Genomic DNA, 17,739 nt, shown 5'->3' with positions numbered 1-17,739 from the left:
CCCCAGAGCAAAGAAGAACAGGGATGAAATTGTGTCATGAAGCGAGTTTTGGGGCACAGTGCCTCCTGGGCTACAAGTGTGGTGGTGTAGTTCACAAACAGGCCTTTGTTTAGGATTGTGCCAAAAGATACAACCCTAGCACAAAGATTTCAGTGAACTTACTCTGGATTTAAACTGGTATAACTGAGATCAGACTAGCCCCAGGTCTTTGCATAGCCTGGTATCCATGGTCCCCTACACAGCACTTAATCTTTGTTTGCCTGTATGTATGTCTCTCTTCAGACAATTAGGGAAATGAAAAGGAACATTTTCATCCTATATAGGGAACAAAGGACTGTGAAGATATTTCAAACCCTCGCCTATGTTGAACGAATCCAGTCCTGAAAGTTTAATGAAAAACAGAATCACTATTTCTTCTTGCTGCAGGCATAGAACTTCAGTGGGAGTTAAACACATACATCAAGAGAAGAATAGGCCTATGTGTTGCTAGAAAGTTTTCACCACAGAGTTAAATTTTACTATTACATTTTAGATTGTTAAGAAATAAAGCAGTTCAAAAAGGTAAAATGAACCAAAATCCTGAAGCTTGAAGTTTCCAGTATAGAATTTTAAAAATAAACTTTTAAATGTTTGCAAAAAGAAAAGGAGTACTTGTGGCACCTTAGAGACTAACAAATTTATTTGAGCATAAGCTTTTGTGAGCTACAGCTCCAAGGTGCCACAAGTACTCCTTTTCTTTTTGTGGATACAGACTAACACGGCTGCTACTCTGAAACCTTTTAAATGTTTGTATATCTGCTACACTTTGTGTAAACCTGTAACTTTAAACAATGTTCTTGAAATTCTGTGAAACTATTTCACTCACTGGATGAGGCTCTTTATGCCAAAGAAAGGATGAAACAGATCTCTAACTGATTGATTTGTAAGCCAGTGAAAAAATTGAGTTTATATGAGAAGAGCTAACACATCGTTAACTAACTGTGATCCTTTTGAGTGCTGCTTCAGTTTAACAATATAACTTGTTAAAAAATGGTTTGCAATAGACATCAGACAAAGCTGCTTTTGGAGCTGGGGGAGGAATTTTGAAACTAAAGCATGTCCCTTCACAATGAGTTCTTCTCAGTTACCCACGACCTGTCAAAATTTTCTGAGAAGCAAAATACCTGGGGTTGTTGACTTTGGTTAGACTGCATTCTGTCTACACTGTAACAATAAAATACTTTCTTTCTTTCTTTCTTTCTTTCTTTCTTTCTTTCTTTCTTTCTTTCTTTCTTTCTTTCTTTCTTTCTTTCTTTCTTTCTTTCTTTCTTTCTTTCTTATTCAGCTAATTTACTGTTTGTATTTTTTAATAGACACTGGGTTCTATTTAAATTAGGGATATTGGCATCCAGTAAAAAGACACTCAACACATAAGAGTTGGTGGTTTTTTTAATAACACTGACTTTCATTTCATTATAATGTGATGTATTTATCATGCTTTTCTGCCATTCATTTGCATATGAAAAACCCTCATTTTTGCATCATCATGTACCTTCTCTGAAAATAATAATTAACATGAACTTCTTTGACTGTGCAGAGCTGGCTATTTGCCTCAGAATATTCCTCTGGAGATTATCAGATACCTTTCCGAGGAGAAGGATTTTCTGCCTTGGCATGCTGCCAGCCGAGCTCTTTATCCTCTAGATAAATTGCTGGACCGCACTGAAAACTACAACATTTTCAATGTAAAAGATATATTCTCTTCTTTTCTATTGTCCTGAGATGAACTAGTCCCCAGTCAGTTATTGTAACTGATCTCGGGATAGTAACTTTCTTTCTAATTATTTTGTGTTTAAATGTAGCAATTGTCAAACCTAGGTTCATTTGCATTTGAACAGTGATAAGGGCTATTTGAGGCATATATAATGAGTAGAAGGAAACTTAGCTGTTCTTCCTATAAAATATTATGACAAATAAGTTGTTTGTTAAAAAACAATGCATACCCCAAATTCTATAGTTCTCTGGAGCCACTGGACTACACTTTCATTGAGGCCCAAAATAAGCATGGATAGAAAATGTGCTCACAGAATTTAGAAGGATGCATACAGTTGAAGTCTATATTGTTAGTCATTATTTTCATCCTGAAAGGCATAGTGAAGTCAATGCATTTCCCTTAATTAACAAGGGTTAGATCACAATTGAGTCAAAAACCCAGTCATATTTGGGACCAGGGGAACAACAATAGCAGCAAACAGTAGATAATCCAAATAGACATGAGAAACATTTTAAAATGTTACCTGAAAAAATGTTGCTTAATCTTGAAGCTTTTTTGTTAAAAGGAACATTCTTTATGACACAGACTTTAATCGTATTTATTAACAATTATAACCTGGATTACGCCTGTGTACTGGCAGTGAATTTTATGTACTCTGCATAAATTGAATGCCCAACCAGGTGTGCATAATTTTATAGTACAGTTGAAATGAAGAAACTACATAAAGTCTGGTATATTTAAGGAGACATTTTTAAAATACACCCAGATACATGCTGGCATGGAGAATTTATATAAGAAATATATTACAGATTAATAAAGAAATACTGGAAATGTTTCTTCATGAACCTATGATCTGGATCTAGCTCCACACCAGACAGCTCTCATGTAAAATTACACTTTTTGTCTTCCTAGTCTATCATTACCTTAATTGAAAAATCATTATTAAACAGTCATTGCTGTTTCACTTTTAGACATGACTGTATAAAGAGAATACAATTTTAATAAACAAAAATGGTAACATTAATTTCAGGGTTGTGTTTTACCACTACTGATTATTCCTGAAATCTGAAAGCAGAGTTGATGGCTGAAGAAATATAAACTCATTATAGTCACAGAATAACTTATATGCTTGAGAAAGCTATCCTGTGCATCTCCTTTGGTTCTGTCATCACACACATATGCACATGCATCCATAAAAATAAAATGGATATTCTCTTGCGTTAGTTCATTTCAGTTCTTTTTTTCAAAGCAGTGAATTCCAGTGGCAGAAAATTATGCTGTGAGTACAGTGACAATAGTCTACTTCATAACTTGTAACTGAAAGTAAAGATGCCTAATGTGCAAGATGTGAGAGTAAGATAAAACATGTCTTGTGCTGTCTTTGATATTTATATACAGCAACAGCTAAATGGACATTGAAATAGTGTCATTAAATAACCCAGTCTTGATATGCAGCACACATTGCTCAGTATTATTAGATCAGTTGGCTGCACCTGAGTAATGGTTTCGCTGTAGCTATGAAAGTAAAGATGATCATAGCTAAGGCTACGATTTGGTCACAGGTGTTTTTAGTAAATGTCACGGACAGGTCATGGGCAATATACAAAAATTCATGGCCCGTGACCTGTCCATGACTTTTACTAAAAATACCTGTGATTAAATCTTGGAGGGGGTTCTGGGGGAGCATGGGGGGCTACTGCTGGAGGAGGACATGGGGGGTGCTGCTAAGGAGGACTGGGGAGCTGCTGCTGGGGGAGGTGTGCCCAGGGCCAGCGGCACTAGCTGCAGAGCCGCAGACTGCAGCTGCTCTGGCCCACTGCCTGGTGACCACTGCCAGGGGCTGCCAACCACAGCTGCTCTGGCTGGGCAGCTGGGGACCACTGCCTGAGGCCGCGGACCATGGCTACTCTGGCCATCCATCCCGGGAACGCTGCTGGGGGCTGCCAGAGCAGCAGCTGGTGTGGCTGTCCCAGGGGCCACCTGAGTAGCTGGCCCTGAAGCCCACTGCTTGGGCAACCCTGAGGTCAGCCACAGTGGCCCCTGGAGAAGTCACAGAGGTTGCAGAAAGTCACAGAATCCGTGACTTCCGCGACCTCCATGACAGACTCGGAGCCCTAATCATTGCTATCAGTTATCTCACTACGTATGTGCTAAGTGTGTCTCTTTAAATGTTTAATGATGGCCATTATTCAAACATTCATTGTGAAGTCAAGTTTGGCTTAGCTAGAGTAGGCATTAGCCTGTCCTAGCTCCAGTAACTCTTCACCTTTGTACTGTGAGTTAAAAATACAATTAAAGTAAATAATTTATAAACTGCTATATTCTTTATCATTAAATTGGCTAGCCCAGTAGACCCAGTCATGTAGCTGTTCTTGTAGATTCATCTTCCATTGAAGTAAAGAGTGGGATTGCATACAAAAGCATTGCAATACCAGATCCAAATCAAAGCATTTTGAAAATGAGACATTATTAAAAACATCAACAGTATTTCAACTTTGAACTGAAAAATCAATAATAAAGTTTAACTCTGAAAATATATTTAACCTTTTTTTTTCTTCCAGGAATATATTTTAAAACAAGTTGCAACGATGTACCTCAAACTTGGATGGCCAACAAATAATTTAAACAGATCACTTGTTCAAGCTGCCTACCAACATGAGTACTGTTATATTTCTTTATTAATTTTCACAGGAGATAGTTGTAGTAAAGTGCTTTCCCAATACTTAATATGAACTTCAGCATCATGAGATACCTTTCTATCCTTTTCCTCCTTTCATTTCTCCTCACTTGAGGGGGCTAGGTGCTGTGAATCAGTTTCCTCTGCTGGAATTTTGAGAACAAAGACATGTTCTTGTGAAGCTTTAATTTAAGTGCTGGCTCCATTGGAGACTTTGGGATTTGAACTCATGAGGCCATTGAATTTAGTAGGGCTGTGTGAATGATCCATGGCCTTTAATTAAAAATTGTAACTGTAACAACATAGTACTTAGTTGTTACTCAAAGATATACAGTGACCAAATCGTTAATGTTTTTGTTTAATTAAATTTTAACAGCTCCTTATAGGGAAGGTTAGAATATTTTCTTCTGAGAATTTCAACACACTTATTTATTAATGTGACCTCATTAGTGTCTTTATTTGTGTTTTGGACTAACCCAGAGAATTGCGTCGAGAAGTCATCATGTTGGCCTGCAGCTTTGGTAATAAACACTGTCACCAACAGGCTGCAACGTTAATCTCAGATTGGATTTCCAGCAATAGAAACCGGTAAGTGGAACAAAAATGCATCTCTCTTCCACCCAACTCAGAACTATTATAGTTTGAGCGTGTCTTTTTAATACACACTTTTTGCATACAGGTAAAAAATGAAGCAGAAATCACCAGCTGTTATTTAAAGCATCGTTGTGAGGCTGCAGAGCTAGAAGGGGTGGGAAAGATCTCTTAGTTCGTGGATGCGGCAAGTGGAGCCTGTGTGGCCTCCTACACCTCCTGAGAAAAAAAGGAGGTTGAATTTAAGGAAGGATGTAATGGAAGAGAGGACGCTTGATAGATGAAGACAGGGATAAGGACAACATGACAGAAGGTGTGAAAGGAGGAGTGCAGCAAAAGGTTTGAGAAGACCTGAAAGAGAGAGGGAGGAAAAGAGATGAGGAAATGTGGTAGAGGGGGATATTATGTAGAGCTTTGTAGGTCAAGACACAGTACTTGAAAGAGAGGCAAGAAGCTAACAGAGAAGGAATCGGCGACCTTTGTCACGCAGCCCATCAGGGTAAGCCCCTTGGCAGGCTGGGCCGGTTTGTTTACCTGCCGTGTCCACAGGTTCAGCCAATTGCTGTTCCCACTGGCCGCAGTTCGCTGCTCCAGGCCAATGTGGGCTGTGGGAAGTGGCGTGGGCCAAGGGATGTGCTGGCTGCCGCTTCCCACAGCCCCCATTAGCCTGGAACGGCAAATTGCGGCCAGTGGGAGCTGCGATGGGCCAAACCTGTGGATGCAGCAGGTAAACCGGCCAGGCCCAACAGGGAGCTTACCCTAGTGGGCTGCGTGCCAAAGGTTACCGATCCCCTGTAATAGTCAGATTCAAGGAGGGGTAATTAATAGGAGCAATGGGGGGCATTAGCAGCAGTGTAATGGACAGGCAAAAACTATAGGAGGCAAGCAGACCAGTCAGAGACTTATCTAATTCAGGTGAGAAATGACAGGGCATTGACAATGTGCAAAGTATGTATATAAGTGCAGAGTATTAATAAATAAAGTAGCATGATTATTAAATCATGCAGTTATGCATGGAGAGTAAGGCAAGTACAGGTGAGGACCACAGCTTTCTTGTGAAAGAGTCATCCTTTTTTTCATCTGGTGGAAGGCAGAAAACCGATTTCCGCGTATCACAGGATCTGATGTTTTGTTTCTAGGTAAAATATTTGATTTCAGGTGAAGTTTTCAAAAGCACCTAAGTCCCATTTTAAAAACTGAATTAGGCACTTATTTTCAAAGGTATTTGGGTGCATAAGGATGTCAAGTGGGATTCTCAAAAACACCTAAGCAGTTTAGATGCCTAACTCCCACTGAAATCAAGATGATTTCCCATTGAAACCTGCTTAGGCACTTTGGAAAATGCTACTAGGTGCCTACATACATTTGAAAACCTGCCCCTAAGGAAACATCTGCTACACAGCAAGCAGAATCCTGAAGCAGCAAGTCTCAAAACTCGGATCTACAGCTCCTGGTGGTAAAAATGGCTGTGTAAACATTGGGGTTGGGCTTTCAATCCTAGGGAGGGGAATGAACTTCTGAGCCCAAGATCCAGCCAGAGCCCCAAAACCAACACAGCTATTTTTAGTGCTGTAGTGTGAGCCCAAGTTTGTAGAGCCAAGCTCTGAAACTTGCTGCCACTGGTTTCTGCTCGCCATGTAGACATACCCTTCATGACTTTGAAAATGGGATTTAGGGCTAGATTCACCCTAAGGGAGCTACAGGTTTCAGAGTAGCAGCCGTATTAGTCTGTATTCGCTAAAAGAAAAGGAGTACTTGTGGCACCTTAGAGACTAACAAATTTATTTGAGCATAAGCTTTCATGAGCTACAGCTCACTTCATCCGATGCATTCAGTGGAAAATACAGTGGGGTTAGTCTCGAAGGTGCCACAAGTACTCCTTTTCTTTTTCCTAAGGGAGTTAGGCATTGCTTTTAAGCACCCTGCTGCCTAGTGGAATTTACAACCCCAAGTGAGGCTGAGGCATCCATGCTTCTCAGACACTGCATGGGGAGAGTTAGGCGCCTAAAATAGAGATTAACAGAAGCCATCAGTCAGAACCGAGAGCTCCCTAAACCTCACACCTCAAAGGGGGTTAAGCATCTAGCTCCAAGCTGAAAGGAGGTGCCTGTCTTTGATCAGGATTCTCAGGAATCAGACCATGGAATGGGGGAGGGATAGCTCAGTGGTTTGAGCATTGGCCTGCTAAACCCAGGGTTGTGAATTCAATCCTTGAGGGGGCCATTTAGGGATCGGGGCAAAAATTGGGTCTTGGTCCTGCTTTGAGCAGGGGGTTGGACTAGATGACCTCCTGAGGTCCCTTCCAACCCTGATATTCTATGATTCTATGACACTTAAGTCAGGTCAGTCCTTTCACATGGAGGTGCTCCCTCCCCTTATAGCCAAGTGGTTAGGGAACTCACCTGGAAGTTGGAGATCCGGGATCAAGTCCTTGCTCCAAATCAGTCGATGTGTCTCCCACCTCCTAGGTGAGTGCCTTAACCACTGTTTGGTATAGGGGTTTACCACCACCACCTATAGCGTATGGATTGGATCCCACAGATGAGAAAGGCAGAAGGATGCCTAGTTTGTGAATCCTGGCAGGGCTTAAGCATGAACTAGGCACTGAGCAGCTCAGTGGCATCAGGACTTAGTCAGCTTTGTGCATGGCCGCTAGCAGAAATATAGGCACCTAGGTAACTTTACCAATTGTAATGTCAGTGCTATAGACTTAGGCGGCAGCTGCATGGTGGTTTTGTGAATTCCATTGGTGCCTAGATGTTGGATTTAGGCGCCTAAAGTGGCAGGTACGCACCTATGTCCTACTTCGAATCTAGCCGTTAGGCTTGAAAAAAGTACCCAGAGTCTATGAAAATATGCCCCAAACTCTAAAAAGAAAGTGTTATTAAAGGATTTATCAGGTTAATTCTGTATGAGGAATCCAAGCGTGCACATTTTGAAGTGAATCCTTATCAATATCAAAATTAACAGACATCAACAATGCTAGATACATAGTTATTCAAAGAAGAAAATACAAAGAGAGAATCACAGGAAACAATCTGCAAAAGTAATTTACTGAGATACTCACTTGCAACAGCAAAATTAGTTAATCACATTTAATAGGATCTATTAAAATGCACAGCAGTAGATAATACAATGTATAAAAGCTGTCACCCTGGAAAGCCTCCCCCTCTTCCCCTTTCCCCCCAAAGGACTAGAGAAGAAGGAGGCATCAGAAAAAAGCTTATTGCTTTGTTAACAATAGCGAGAAAGGAAAGGAACACATTTAAGGAGCCTTCTGAAAATTAATCTTACCTTTTCCACAAGGCCATTCTTGGGAGCCCAAGATTATGACTGCTGGAACACAATGAATGTTATGATAAAGGTATCAGAGCAGGGCAGAGGAGGAGAAGAAATACCAGCCAGTTAAAGCAATACATTTCTGTAAAGAAACTGGACAATTCTGAAAAATAGCCACCACAAATAATGTAATTATGGAACAGGGATTGACATCAGATGATAAATAAGGGTGCAACTTGCAAAGAAGACAGGTTTCTTTTATTTATTTCGTAAGATTATAAATTCAGATCTTTTCCCCAACCCCAGAAATTGCCATTTGCTGTTTTCAAAACAGTCACCATGTTTGAATATGACTAACACATTGACAGGCTGATACCATGTCTGTTCATTGTGAAAAGGCATCATAAATGTCACTTATTGTAGTTGAGAAACTTTCTGCCATTTTAGCAGCTTAGCAGTCATAAAATTAGCTTATACTTCACAGTACCGACATTTATATAGATTCAGCAAGACTATTTTTGCTCATACAGTAGTATGGCTATATAATGGTTCAGGTTTCTGCCATATCACTGGGATTCTGTTATTACCAATAATAATAACGATTCTGTAATAAGAATTTAGTTAACATGGTGTGTGAGCCAGAACAGAAGCCAGAACACACTCCCTTAGCTGTGTTGGCTAATATGAGTATAATGGGCAATAAAGTACAACTTGGAATACATACAAGGAACAGATATTTAATTAGGTGCAATTTTTTTATTTGTGATCATAACTGTACTTCACTCAGTTTGATGCAATATTCTTATAACATCATGTCCTTAAAAGTTATCTTTTGTTTTGTACTCTCAGTTGCAACCATAGTATCTCTGTACCATTCTCTCTGCATGCATCTTCTCCTATAGAAGGAGAGACTGCTGTCTTGATGGCAGCATTCCCTTCCTTTCTCCAGACCATTTTGACAGTTCTCCACAGTGCTAAGAAAAGGCCACTGGAGGTAGAGATATGCATCATCTCTCCCTCCACCCAGTGTTAACAACGAATGAAGTTAATACAGCCAGAGGCTATATTTACTGTTCTTAGAGAATCATTTCCGCAAAGCCGAACAAAGTGGTCAAGCACTTGCTGGGAAATTCCAGGCAATACAGTTGCAGTGGGGTCACATTGCCAAAGAACCAGGGCAGAGCTACAGAGGGCCAAGAGCTGACCAAAGGAGGCAGAGGATCTCTGCATAGGTGCCCCACTTCCCTCAACAAATCTCCAATATCAGCAGCATTTGTGAGTTGGCCTCCCAGTTTGTCCCCTAGAGGTTGGGCAATGCTACCTCCAATAAGAGATCTCAAAAGAAACTTTGAGGGAAGCTTACAGTGCTTTCTGTCTCCTTTGTGGTATTTCCACATATGAGTACAGTCTGACCCAGAGTTTGCTGAATACTATAGTAAAATAAAGGCAATGTTGCAATGTTTTGCCCTGAATGATCTATTCTGGAAGCTGGAGTGGCTAATCCAAAGAGCTGATTTACAAACAATGCAAATTGGAAAGTATTGAAAATTCTTTGGAACATAAGAGTACAAAAGAATACCAGGGAGGTAGATTGATATCAGTCAAATGAGATTCAATACAAATATAAGCTAATATTAAGTTAAACTTTTATGACTGTGTAAATTTACAGGCAATGGAACAAGTTGCTAAGAAGGCTATGGAATCTCCATCACTGGACATAGTCAAAGTTAGAGTGAACACACATCTAATTAGGAATGGTTTAGGAATGATAAAATAAATCTTGCTGTGATGCTTGATTCGATGGCTCTTTAGAGGTTCTCTTCATCCCAAATGTTTATGTATTTTACTTGCGTAGTTTAATTGTGAGTTAGGGGATGGCAATAATCAAATACAGTAACATGTACCTCGATACTGTTTGCATATTTCTGCAGATTTCCTAGTGATACTGTTTAATATGGTAGGTCCAAAATTAGTTACCATGTACTCTTCACTCCAGGAGATTGAAATAATTAAAATAATCACATATGCTTTGTTCTTTACCATGTAAATAAGTTACCACTGCTGATCAAAATAACACAAGAACTAGGTTCATAACAGAAGAACTAGGGGTCACCAAATGAAATTAATCGGCAGCAGGTTTAAAACAAACAAAAGGAAGTATTTTTTCATGCTGACTGTTTTCACAGTCAATCTGTGGAACTCCTTGTCAGAGGATGTTGTGAAGGCCAAAACTATAACAGGGTTCAAAAAAGAGCGAGATAAGTTCATGGAGGATAGGTCCATCAATTCTATTAGCCAGGATGGGCAGGGATAGTGTCGCTAGCCTCTGTTTGACAGAAGCTGGGAATGGGCGACAAGGGATGGATCACTTGATGATTAACTGTTCTGTTCATTCCCTCTGGGGCACCTGGCATTGGCTGCTGTTGGAAGACAGGATACTGGGCTAGATGGAACTTTGGTCTGACCCAGTATGGCCATTCTTATGTTCTTAAGCTCAATAGTGAATTGGCCAGTAGTACTTACATGTGTAGCTTCTAACTTGAAAAGTTAAATATGTTTTGGGGTTAAAACTAAATGCAAAATTAAAGAAAATAATTATATCTACTAGTGTTTTAGTCTTCTCTGTTAATACCAGCAATATTGAATAACACCATTAGACTTCCAGGCACAACACTATTACTTTCACACCTTCTTTACAAAAAACATACACTAATCTACATGAGATGAGCATTCATGAGGTTTAGAAAGACATTCTCCACAAGTCTGAGAATTTCATCTATTCTATGGGAAATTCCATTCTGTGACACTGATACACTACTGCATTGGTGCGCTAATAGCTGATCTCATCTCCTGATATTTGTGTCCTAAAATAAATGATGCGAGAAAGAGATTGCAGCCATTTCTGTGGCTAAAAAATTATGATAATTTAGAGTGCAAAATGCTTAATGACAGTACAGCTCTCAGCCACTCTGCCAGGAAAGAATGGCAGAGCATGACTCAAAGGACACATTTGGCCACAAAGGCATCGAACCAAATAGCCAGCCTTGAGTAACTGACTCCAAGCAGTGTCAACGGAGCTGTTTGTTGATTCTGTGCCAGGACTGTACAGGATTTTAATCCTAGCAAGATCTAAGAAAAGAAATGTTATATGTAGTTTTTGTTGAAAATCCAAGAACAAATTTTAATGTAAGATTCACTTTCCTTTTAATTATTAAATTAATACAGAACTGATATTTTTATATAACTGATTGGCCCCACTTCAGTTTACTTCAGGCCCCACAATTGCTGCTAATGGTGCCTAGTGTGGCAAACATGATCTTGCTGCAGTAAGATGAATACATACTTCCATAAGTGGACAAGAGTGAAGCCTCTATGAGGAATAAGGAACATTCTTTATACAATCATTGAAATTAGTGTTGTCGATTTAGGAATGGGGGTCATAGAATTCAAGATACAGACAAATGCTATGCATCAGAAGCTACTGCTTGCTGAGAATTAAGATGTTTGCTGCTACCTTCATTTAACTGGGATGATCCCTGTGAAGCTCTTTCATGTGTGAAGAAATACATTACTCACACTCTGTAGTTATGATAGCATTGTGGTTCAGCCTAAAAAATTAGCAAAATTACCATACAAAGTCTGCCTGAGCTTGAGAATCAGCCTTGTTAACCTCTTTAACCTCCATAATGCATTCGTTTTGAAGGCAAAACACAATTTTAAGAGCATTAGCATTTGCAGCGTTTCTGCTTTGAATACGTTCTGACCTCTAAAGCTCAGGAAGAAATGTGCAGAGGACAATAGTTTATAAACTCCTGAAGTGTGATGCCATAGTAAATGATGGCTTGTCAGCATCTGCCATGACACCCTAAGGCATGACTTAGTGAAGCCCACTGGAAAGGGCATTGGGTATTCAGAGCCAGTCACCAATGGATTTTCAGATTTTTCCTTCTTTTGAAATGTAGCCCATTCCTCTTCATCTAGGTTCAAATAGTTGTAGGACTAATTGCCTGACTTTTTTTCCACAGAAAACTGTTAATACATGCATTTGTTTTATTTGATCCAGTGTCAATTGGAGTAATATGCATTGGGTTTTCAATCTCCTGGCTATCACCATGCAGAATAGAGATCAGAGATATATAGAGTACCTGTGATTTGAGAACTATCATGATTAACAGACTACCTACAATTACTATCACATATTGAATCACATCTGTAATACAAGTAGATTGTAGGCTGCTTCACATTCCTACCATTTTAGATTTAATGTGTCTTTTACTATTTATACTATTGTTTTTCTGTACTGATTACTTTGATCATTCTCAACTACTTAGGGTATTGGTCTGAAGCTATGTCCAGTGGCAGCAGCTGGTGGTGTCCAATATTTTTTGTTATCCTGTTTTCACAGGACTCAAACTGGGTAAGTTTAGGGCTGCATTCTGATAGTTAAAGAAGAAAGCTTGAAACCACTTATAGATTTGGCATCTCTTGGCTTGCATCTGTGAAACAGACTCTCTTTTGACTAAAATTTACCTCTAAGGTTAGCGACATTATTCTGATCTTGTAACCTTTAATCAACTGCTTATTGACAAGGGTGTCGTCTTATAGGTTAGCCCAGTTGATATACAATATTCAACATTTTAACACTTTGTTTTCTTTGTTCTATTCTGAGTATACTTTTTGTAGTTCTCATGGGTCAGAAGGTATGATCCAGTGTAGGGAGGCATATGGTTAATTAATTACTGAAACAACTTCCACCAGAATAGATAATATTTACAATGATATGATGAACTGGCCTTGTCAAAATAGAATATTGTCCAGCATCTTTTCCATAACACAGTGGTCACTGAACTTTTCAGAGGGCACTGTTCCAACTTCATGGGGAAGGCCAAGTAGATCCTGGATGCACATCTGTTCTGGTTTTTAACCACAGGATTCCTGATAGATTTCATAGCCATAAAGGACATTTTATGAAAACAAACTATATAAATATAATAAATATAAATTGCATAAATATAATATTGAAGGGTTCAGGAATGCCTGTGAGCCAACATACTTAAATACCTTACTCCAGGCTTCCCTCCCATGAAAACAAAATCTGTAGAAGAGAAAAAATACTTTGCAGTCTCCACAAGTTCATATCGTTGTGTTGGCCCTATAGGCTTCCCTGACAGGAGAAGGATTGCCACCTTGAGTAAGTAGAAAGAGAATGTTCGAGAAACCTTGCAAAACATGGATTGTCCTTGCATTCTGTACCCTGGCCTTCACATTCCTCTCTACCCCCAGGTCATTTTTCTTACAAAACTCATCTTGACATTTACGTTCCTTCTGTGTCTACACAATAAACCACCTTTGCAGGGAACAGAAGGAAGTTAATGTTGATCTGACTGAAAACCCAAAGATCTCTGGCTTTGTCTTGTCATCAGTACAGAGGTGTTTCCATAGATGCCCTGGGAGAAGGTATGCCATGAAACAGCCATTCCCCTCCCTCTCATGAGTTTCAGGTCATTAGCACCCGTTTTTGCACATCTTGTTTCCCCTTTATACCACAGAATATAGTATCCTGAGATCTAATTATCTTGTAAGAGATTTTTTAAATGTATCCATTCAGCTTGGAGCTTGTCCAGTAGTTTCTACATTTGTTATTTCACAGGGTTTCACATATATCTGAGTGCAATGTTAGAGATATTAATTTTCTCTATATCAGTCATAAGAAAGGTGCAAGTGATGAAGTAAGAATGTCATCAGTCAGATAATTTGCACAAAGACAATAGTACCCAAGAGCCCTAATTTGAGAATACTAGATTCTCATATTCAGTAAGAACAATTTGTATTTACTCTTCAAGAGACAATTGATTCACACTAATCTGGCTGCCTAATTTGTTTCACCTCTTTACTTTATCAACCTTTAAGTACTCTGGAAATACCACCACCAAGAAACATTGTCCTGCAACAACAATTGCAACATGTTTGTAGGCTCAGGTCGGTGGTAGATAACACAGATTTCTTAGTCATTAGTTGATATACATTCTAATGAAGTCTGGGCCAAATGACAAAAAATCAAATACATATTCCAAAAGTAACAGTTTTCCTTCTTTTTCTTCTCTTTCTTCCTCTGTCTGCTGCTTTGAGATGCATCGTTTTGTCACTTCATTTCACATCTGTACACTAAGGCCCTGATCTTGCAAACACTTATACCTGTGCTTAACTTTAATTGGGAGCATGAGTGTTTGTGGATGTGTGGCCTAAAAGGTTAATGATTTGTGTGAGATATGTAGAAGACACGTTACTTCTGTACAAAGTTTTGATGTTCATCACTTAATTTTCAGAAGTCATTAGACTTATAGAAGCTGTGAGAATACAGAGAAAAGACTATTTTTTGATACATACATGTATAAAGAAGGTAAAACACAACACAAACAAACAACCCCAGATCCTTTCTTCTGTGTTATCAACTTCTGTACATTTTAATGACTTTGAAAATTCATTGTTGAAGATCTGTATCTGTGTGGATACAGATGTGGAGATACATTATATTTTGCAATGTTATTAGAGTACAGCCAGATGGTGGCAGCCAATGTTGCTGAAGTAATTTAACTAATTGATAGGTTGTTACAACATTTGAGTGGAATCTTACAGTCAAGTCAATAAAACTGTTTAAGGAGGAAGAAAAGACTGCTGAGTGCATGAGTTAATCAAGGAAATAGTGGATATGGTGTTGTGAAAGAGGATCTAGGGAGTATGTCTAATAGAAGAAAGGATTGCATCTAGTTACAAGTAAATAGAAAATGTGTTGTTTATTGGGTACTTCCTCCAAGTAACAGCTTTGCTTCCTCAGTTTTCTAGATGATCACAGAAAGATCTCCTGCTCCTTCTACTGATTTTAAGTAAACAACATCCCAAACAAATTAATTGGAAGACTTTAGAACTTTGACAGATTTCTTCAGTTTGTTTGTTTGTTTGTTTGTTTGTTTGATGAACAACCAAAATGCCAACCACAATAAAGAAAAGCAATTTGAAAGGAAGGGCCATTTTTGGGGTAGAAAAAATGCCAACAAAGGACAAAACAACAAAAATCTATAGCAGAGATGGGCTGCCCAAGTTAATGTACAGCTTGCCGTTCAGACATTAAAAAATGATATTGCATAACTGGCACTGGGTGTAGCTAGAAATAGTCATTGGAGAGAGGATAGATGATCTTGTGGTTAAGGCGTTGGACTGAACCTCATGTGATCTGGGTTCAGTTCTTGGTTCTGCCCTAGCCATCCAGTGTGTCCTTATGCAGGTCCCTTTAATCTCTCTGTGCCTCAGTTTCCCATATGTCAAATGGGGATAATAAGACTTCCTTCTACCACCCTTTCACTGAAATCCTGGCCCTACGAAAATCAATAGGAGTTTTCCCACTGACCTCAGTGTGTCCAAGATTTCACCTTTTGTCTGTTCTATCCATTCCATTTGTAAACACTTCGGAAGAAGGCACCTTCTCCTCCCGTGTGTATGTATAATACCTAGCACAATGGCTCAATGGTTTGAGTTAGGCTACTGTAATAAAAATAAGTAATGAAGAGGGGCAAAAACTGTGATTATCTTCTTAGAAGAGACACATAACAATGTACTGTTACCCATGTGGCATCATTAGTTTGATGTTTTAGGAGATGCAGTGCTAGTACAGTATTCCATGAGTGCCATTCTTTTAATATTATCTGAGGTTTGTAAGCTAATAAACAATGCTTTAAATATAGTCATCAAGGAAAATAAGCTTCTGTTAAAGGTAAACTGTAAAAAAAAAAATAAAGAATGGAGCTTCTGATTAATTTCCTTTGTCAAATATTAGCCTAAATGGTAATGAAACTTGTCACTTAATAAAAGAACTGACTAAACTGCATGCAGTTGCATTTTAAGAAATTAGAACACAATTTGCCTAGAAGATCAATAATTATGGTCTGATTTTATGAGTATTTCCAATTGTTAGAACATTGTTTAAATAGGAGCAAGTACATACCAATTCATTTTAACTTAGAAGATTATTCTTAATTCATTGTAAAGCTTTACTATTCAGGATTGTAAAAAAAAAAATTCCTGTAAAGGTACAGCAGGATTTTAATAATTTTTTTTCCAATTGTTTAATTTTTAACATATTTTCCAAATGTTTAAATATGAGCTTTGCTGGCCTCATATCTTAGCCTCACCATCATATCTATTTAGCAAGACAAATAAGTTTAAATTCATCATATCAGCATTCAGAATTATGCTTTCAAAAATTAATTTTTATCATTTCTCTGAAGTATTCATTATATCACTTTAAAAATGCCAGCAGTCTACATAGCCCAGAAGAGATTTAATACAACAAAATAATATGTTCTTCAGTGTTACTAGCTCAATAATACTGAAACAATAGTTAATTTTACCTGTTCAGTTCAATTAATCCAGTAGGCCAACATTCTGCATACTGAACTGGTGCTATGGAACTGCAATTTTAAAAGCACATTTTCCATGGAGCTGTGCAACTACAAAATCTAGACCTGAGAGATTTTCACATGTTTTGATAATGATGAAATACAGGCCCATAATAACTGGAGGGAAGGGGGAGCAAGAATCCCCAGAAATGGAGAAAATTCAATTAGAAAGTTTACTGTTGAGGCAATAGTTAAAGAGAAATGACTTTGGGGATATTCACATTTTCATAAACAATTTTCATTTCCATAGAAAGGAACCCCATGTCTGTAATCCTGATTACAGACCTCTCATAGGAGTAATTTGTAGCTTTTCATAGCCATAGGTTTTGTAGTTATTGAAGCTCAGGCTTTAAAAAACAGTGTGTGTGTGTGTGTGGGGGGGTTAATTTCATTTTGTCCTAATGACTTAGCTTATACAAGGAGATCTAAAAACTTCCCTAGAGCTCTTGGCTGTATGATATTGAATAGATTTGCTGTGGTGCTGCAAATGTGCCTTTACAGATTTGGTGTCAAAAGAGTTTCATTTACAAAATACATAGTGGTGTTGAGGCTATTGATATGTGATTAATGCCATCTGTGTCCAAATTCCTTTTCCTCCACACAGGATACAAATGATCTTCCAGTTAATGCTCAGATTACTACTCTTGTCACATAAAACAAAAAAGATGAGGCAGCCAGGAAAGTCAGTTGAATTTGATGAGCTGTGCTGTAACTTGTGAAAGATGGAAGCCTCAGAAGCAAGGAACTCTGTCCTCACTATCATTCTGAGGTCAGACGTCCCCCTAGCTGCCCCGGTGTTCACTTCAGCACTGCTACCGATTGTATCCAAACACTGAGTGATAATTCCTTCAATGTGCAATGTGTGCCACTCTGATTAATGGGACAATCAACCTGCGAAGAATTACTTCTTTGCAGATACCTCTTAGTTCCTTGGTGCTTTTGTTCACAAGTTGTGTATCTTGTAGTAAGCCAAAGAAAACAGTTCT

At 38.7% G+C, this 17,739-nt stretch overlaps 1 protein-coding gene across 2 annotated transcripts in view; it reads left to right on the top strand.

The window, feature by feature from the left end:
* TRHDE (thyrotropin releasing hormone degrading enzyme) overlaps nucleotides 1–17,739 on the top strand; it is a 338,154-nt gene that overhangs the window by 291,824 nt on the left and 28,591 nt on the right. For both annotated transcript variants that reach the window (XM_073327757.1, XM_073327756.1), the window contains 3 exons: nucleotides 1,577–1,724; nucleotides 4,315–4,412; nucleotides 4,911–5,018. In XM_073327757.1, the coding sequence (XP_073183858.1) occupies nucleotides 1,577–1,724; nucleotides 4,315–4,412; nucleotides 4,911–5,018 (354 nt within the window). The remainder of the gene's footprint in view (nucleotides 1–1,576; nucleotides 1,725–4,314; nucleotides 4,413–4,910; nucleotides 5,019–17,739) is intronic.

The sequence above is a fragment of the Lepidochelys kempii genome, chromosome 1 (assembly GCF_965140265.1).
Source record: "Lepidochelys kempii isolate rLepKem1 chromosome 1, rLepKem1.hap2, whole genome shotgun sequence".
NCBI lineage: Eukaryota > Metazoa > Chordata > Testudines > Cheloniidae > Lepidochelys > Lepidochelys kempii.
The sequence above is the reverse complement of the archived record's forward strand: the minus strand, read 5'-3'. Positions and strand labels throughout refer to the sequence as shown.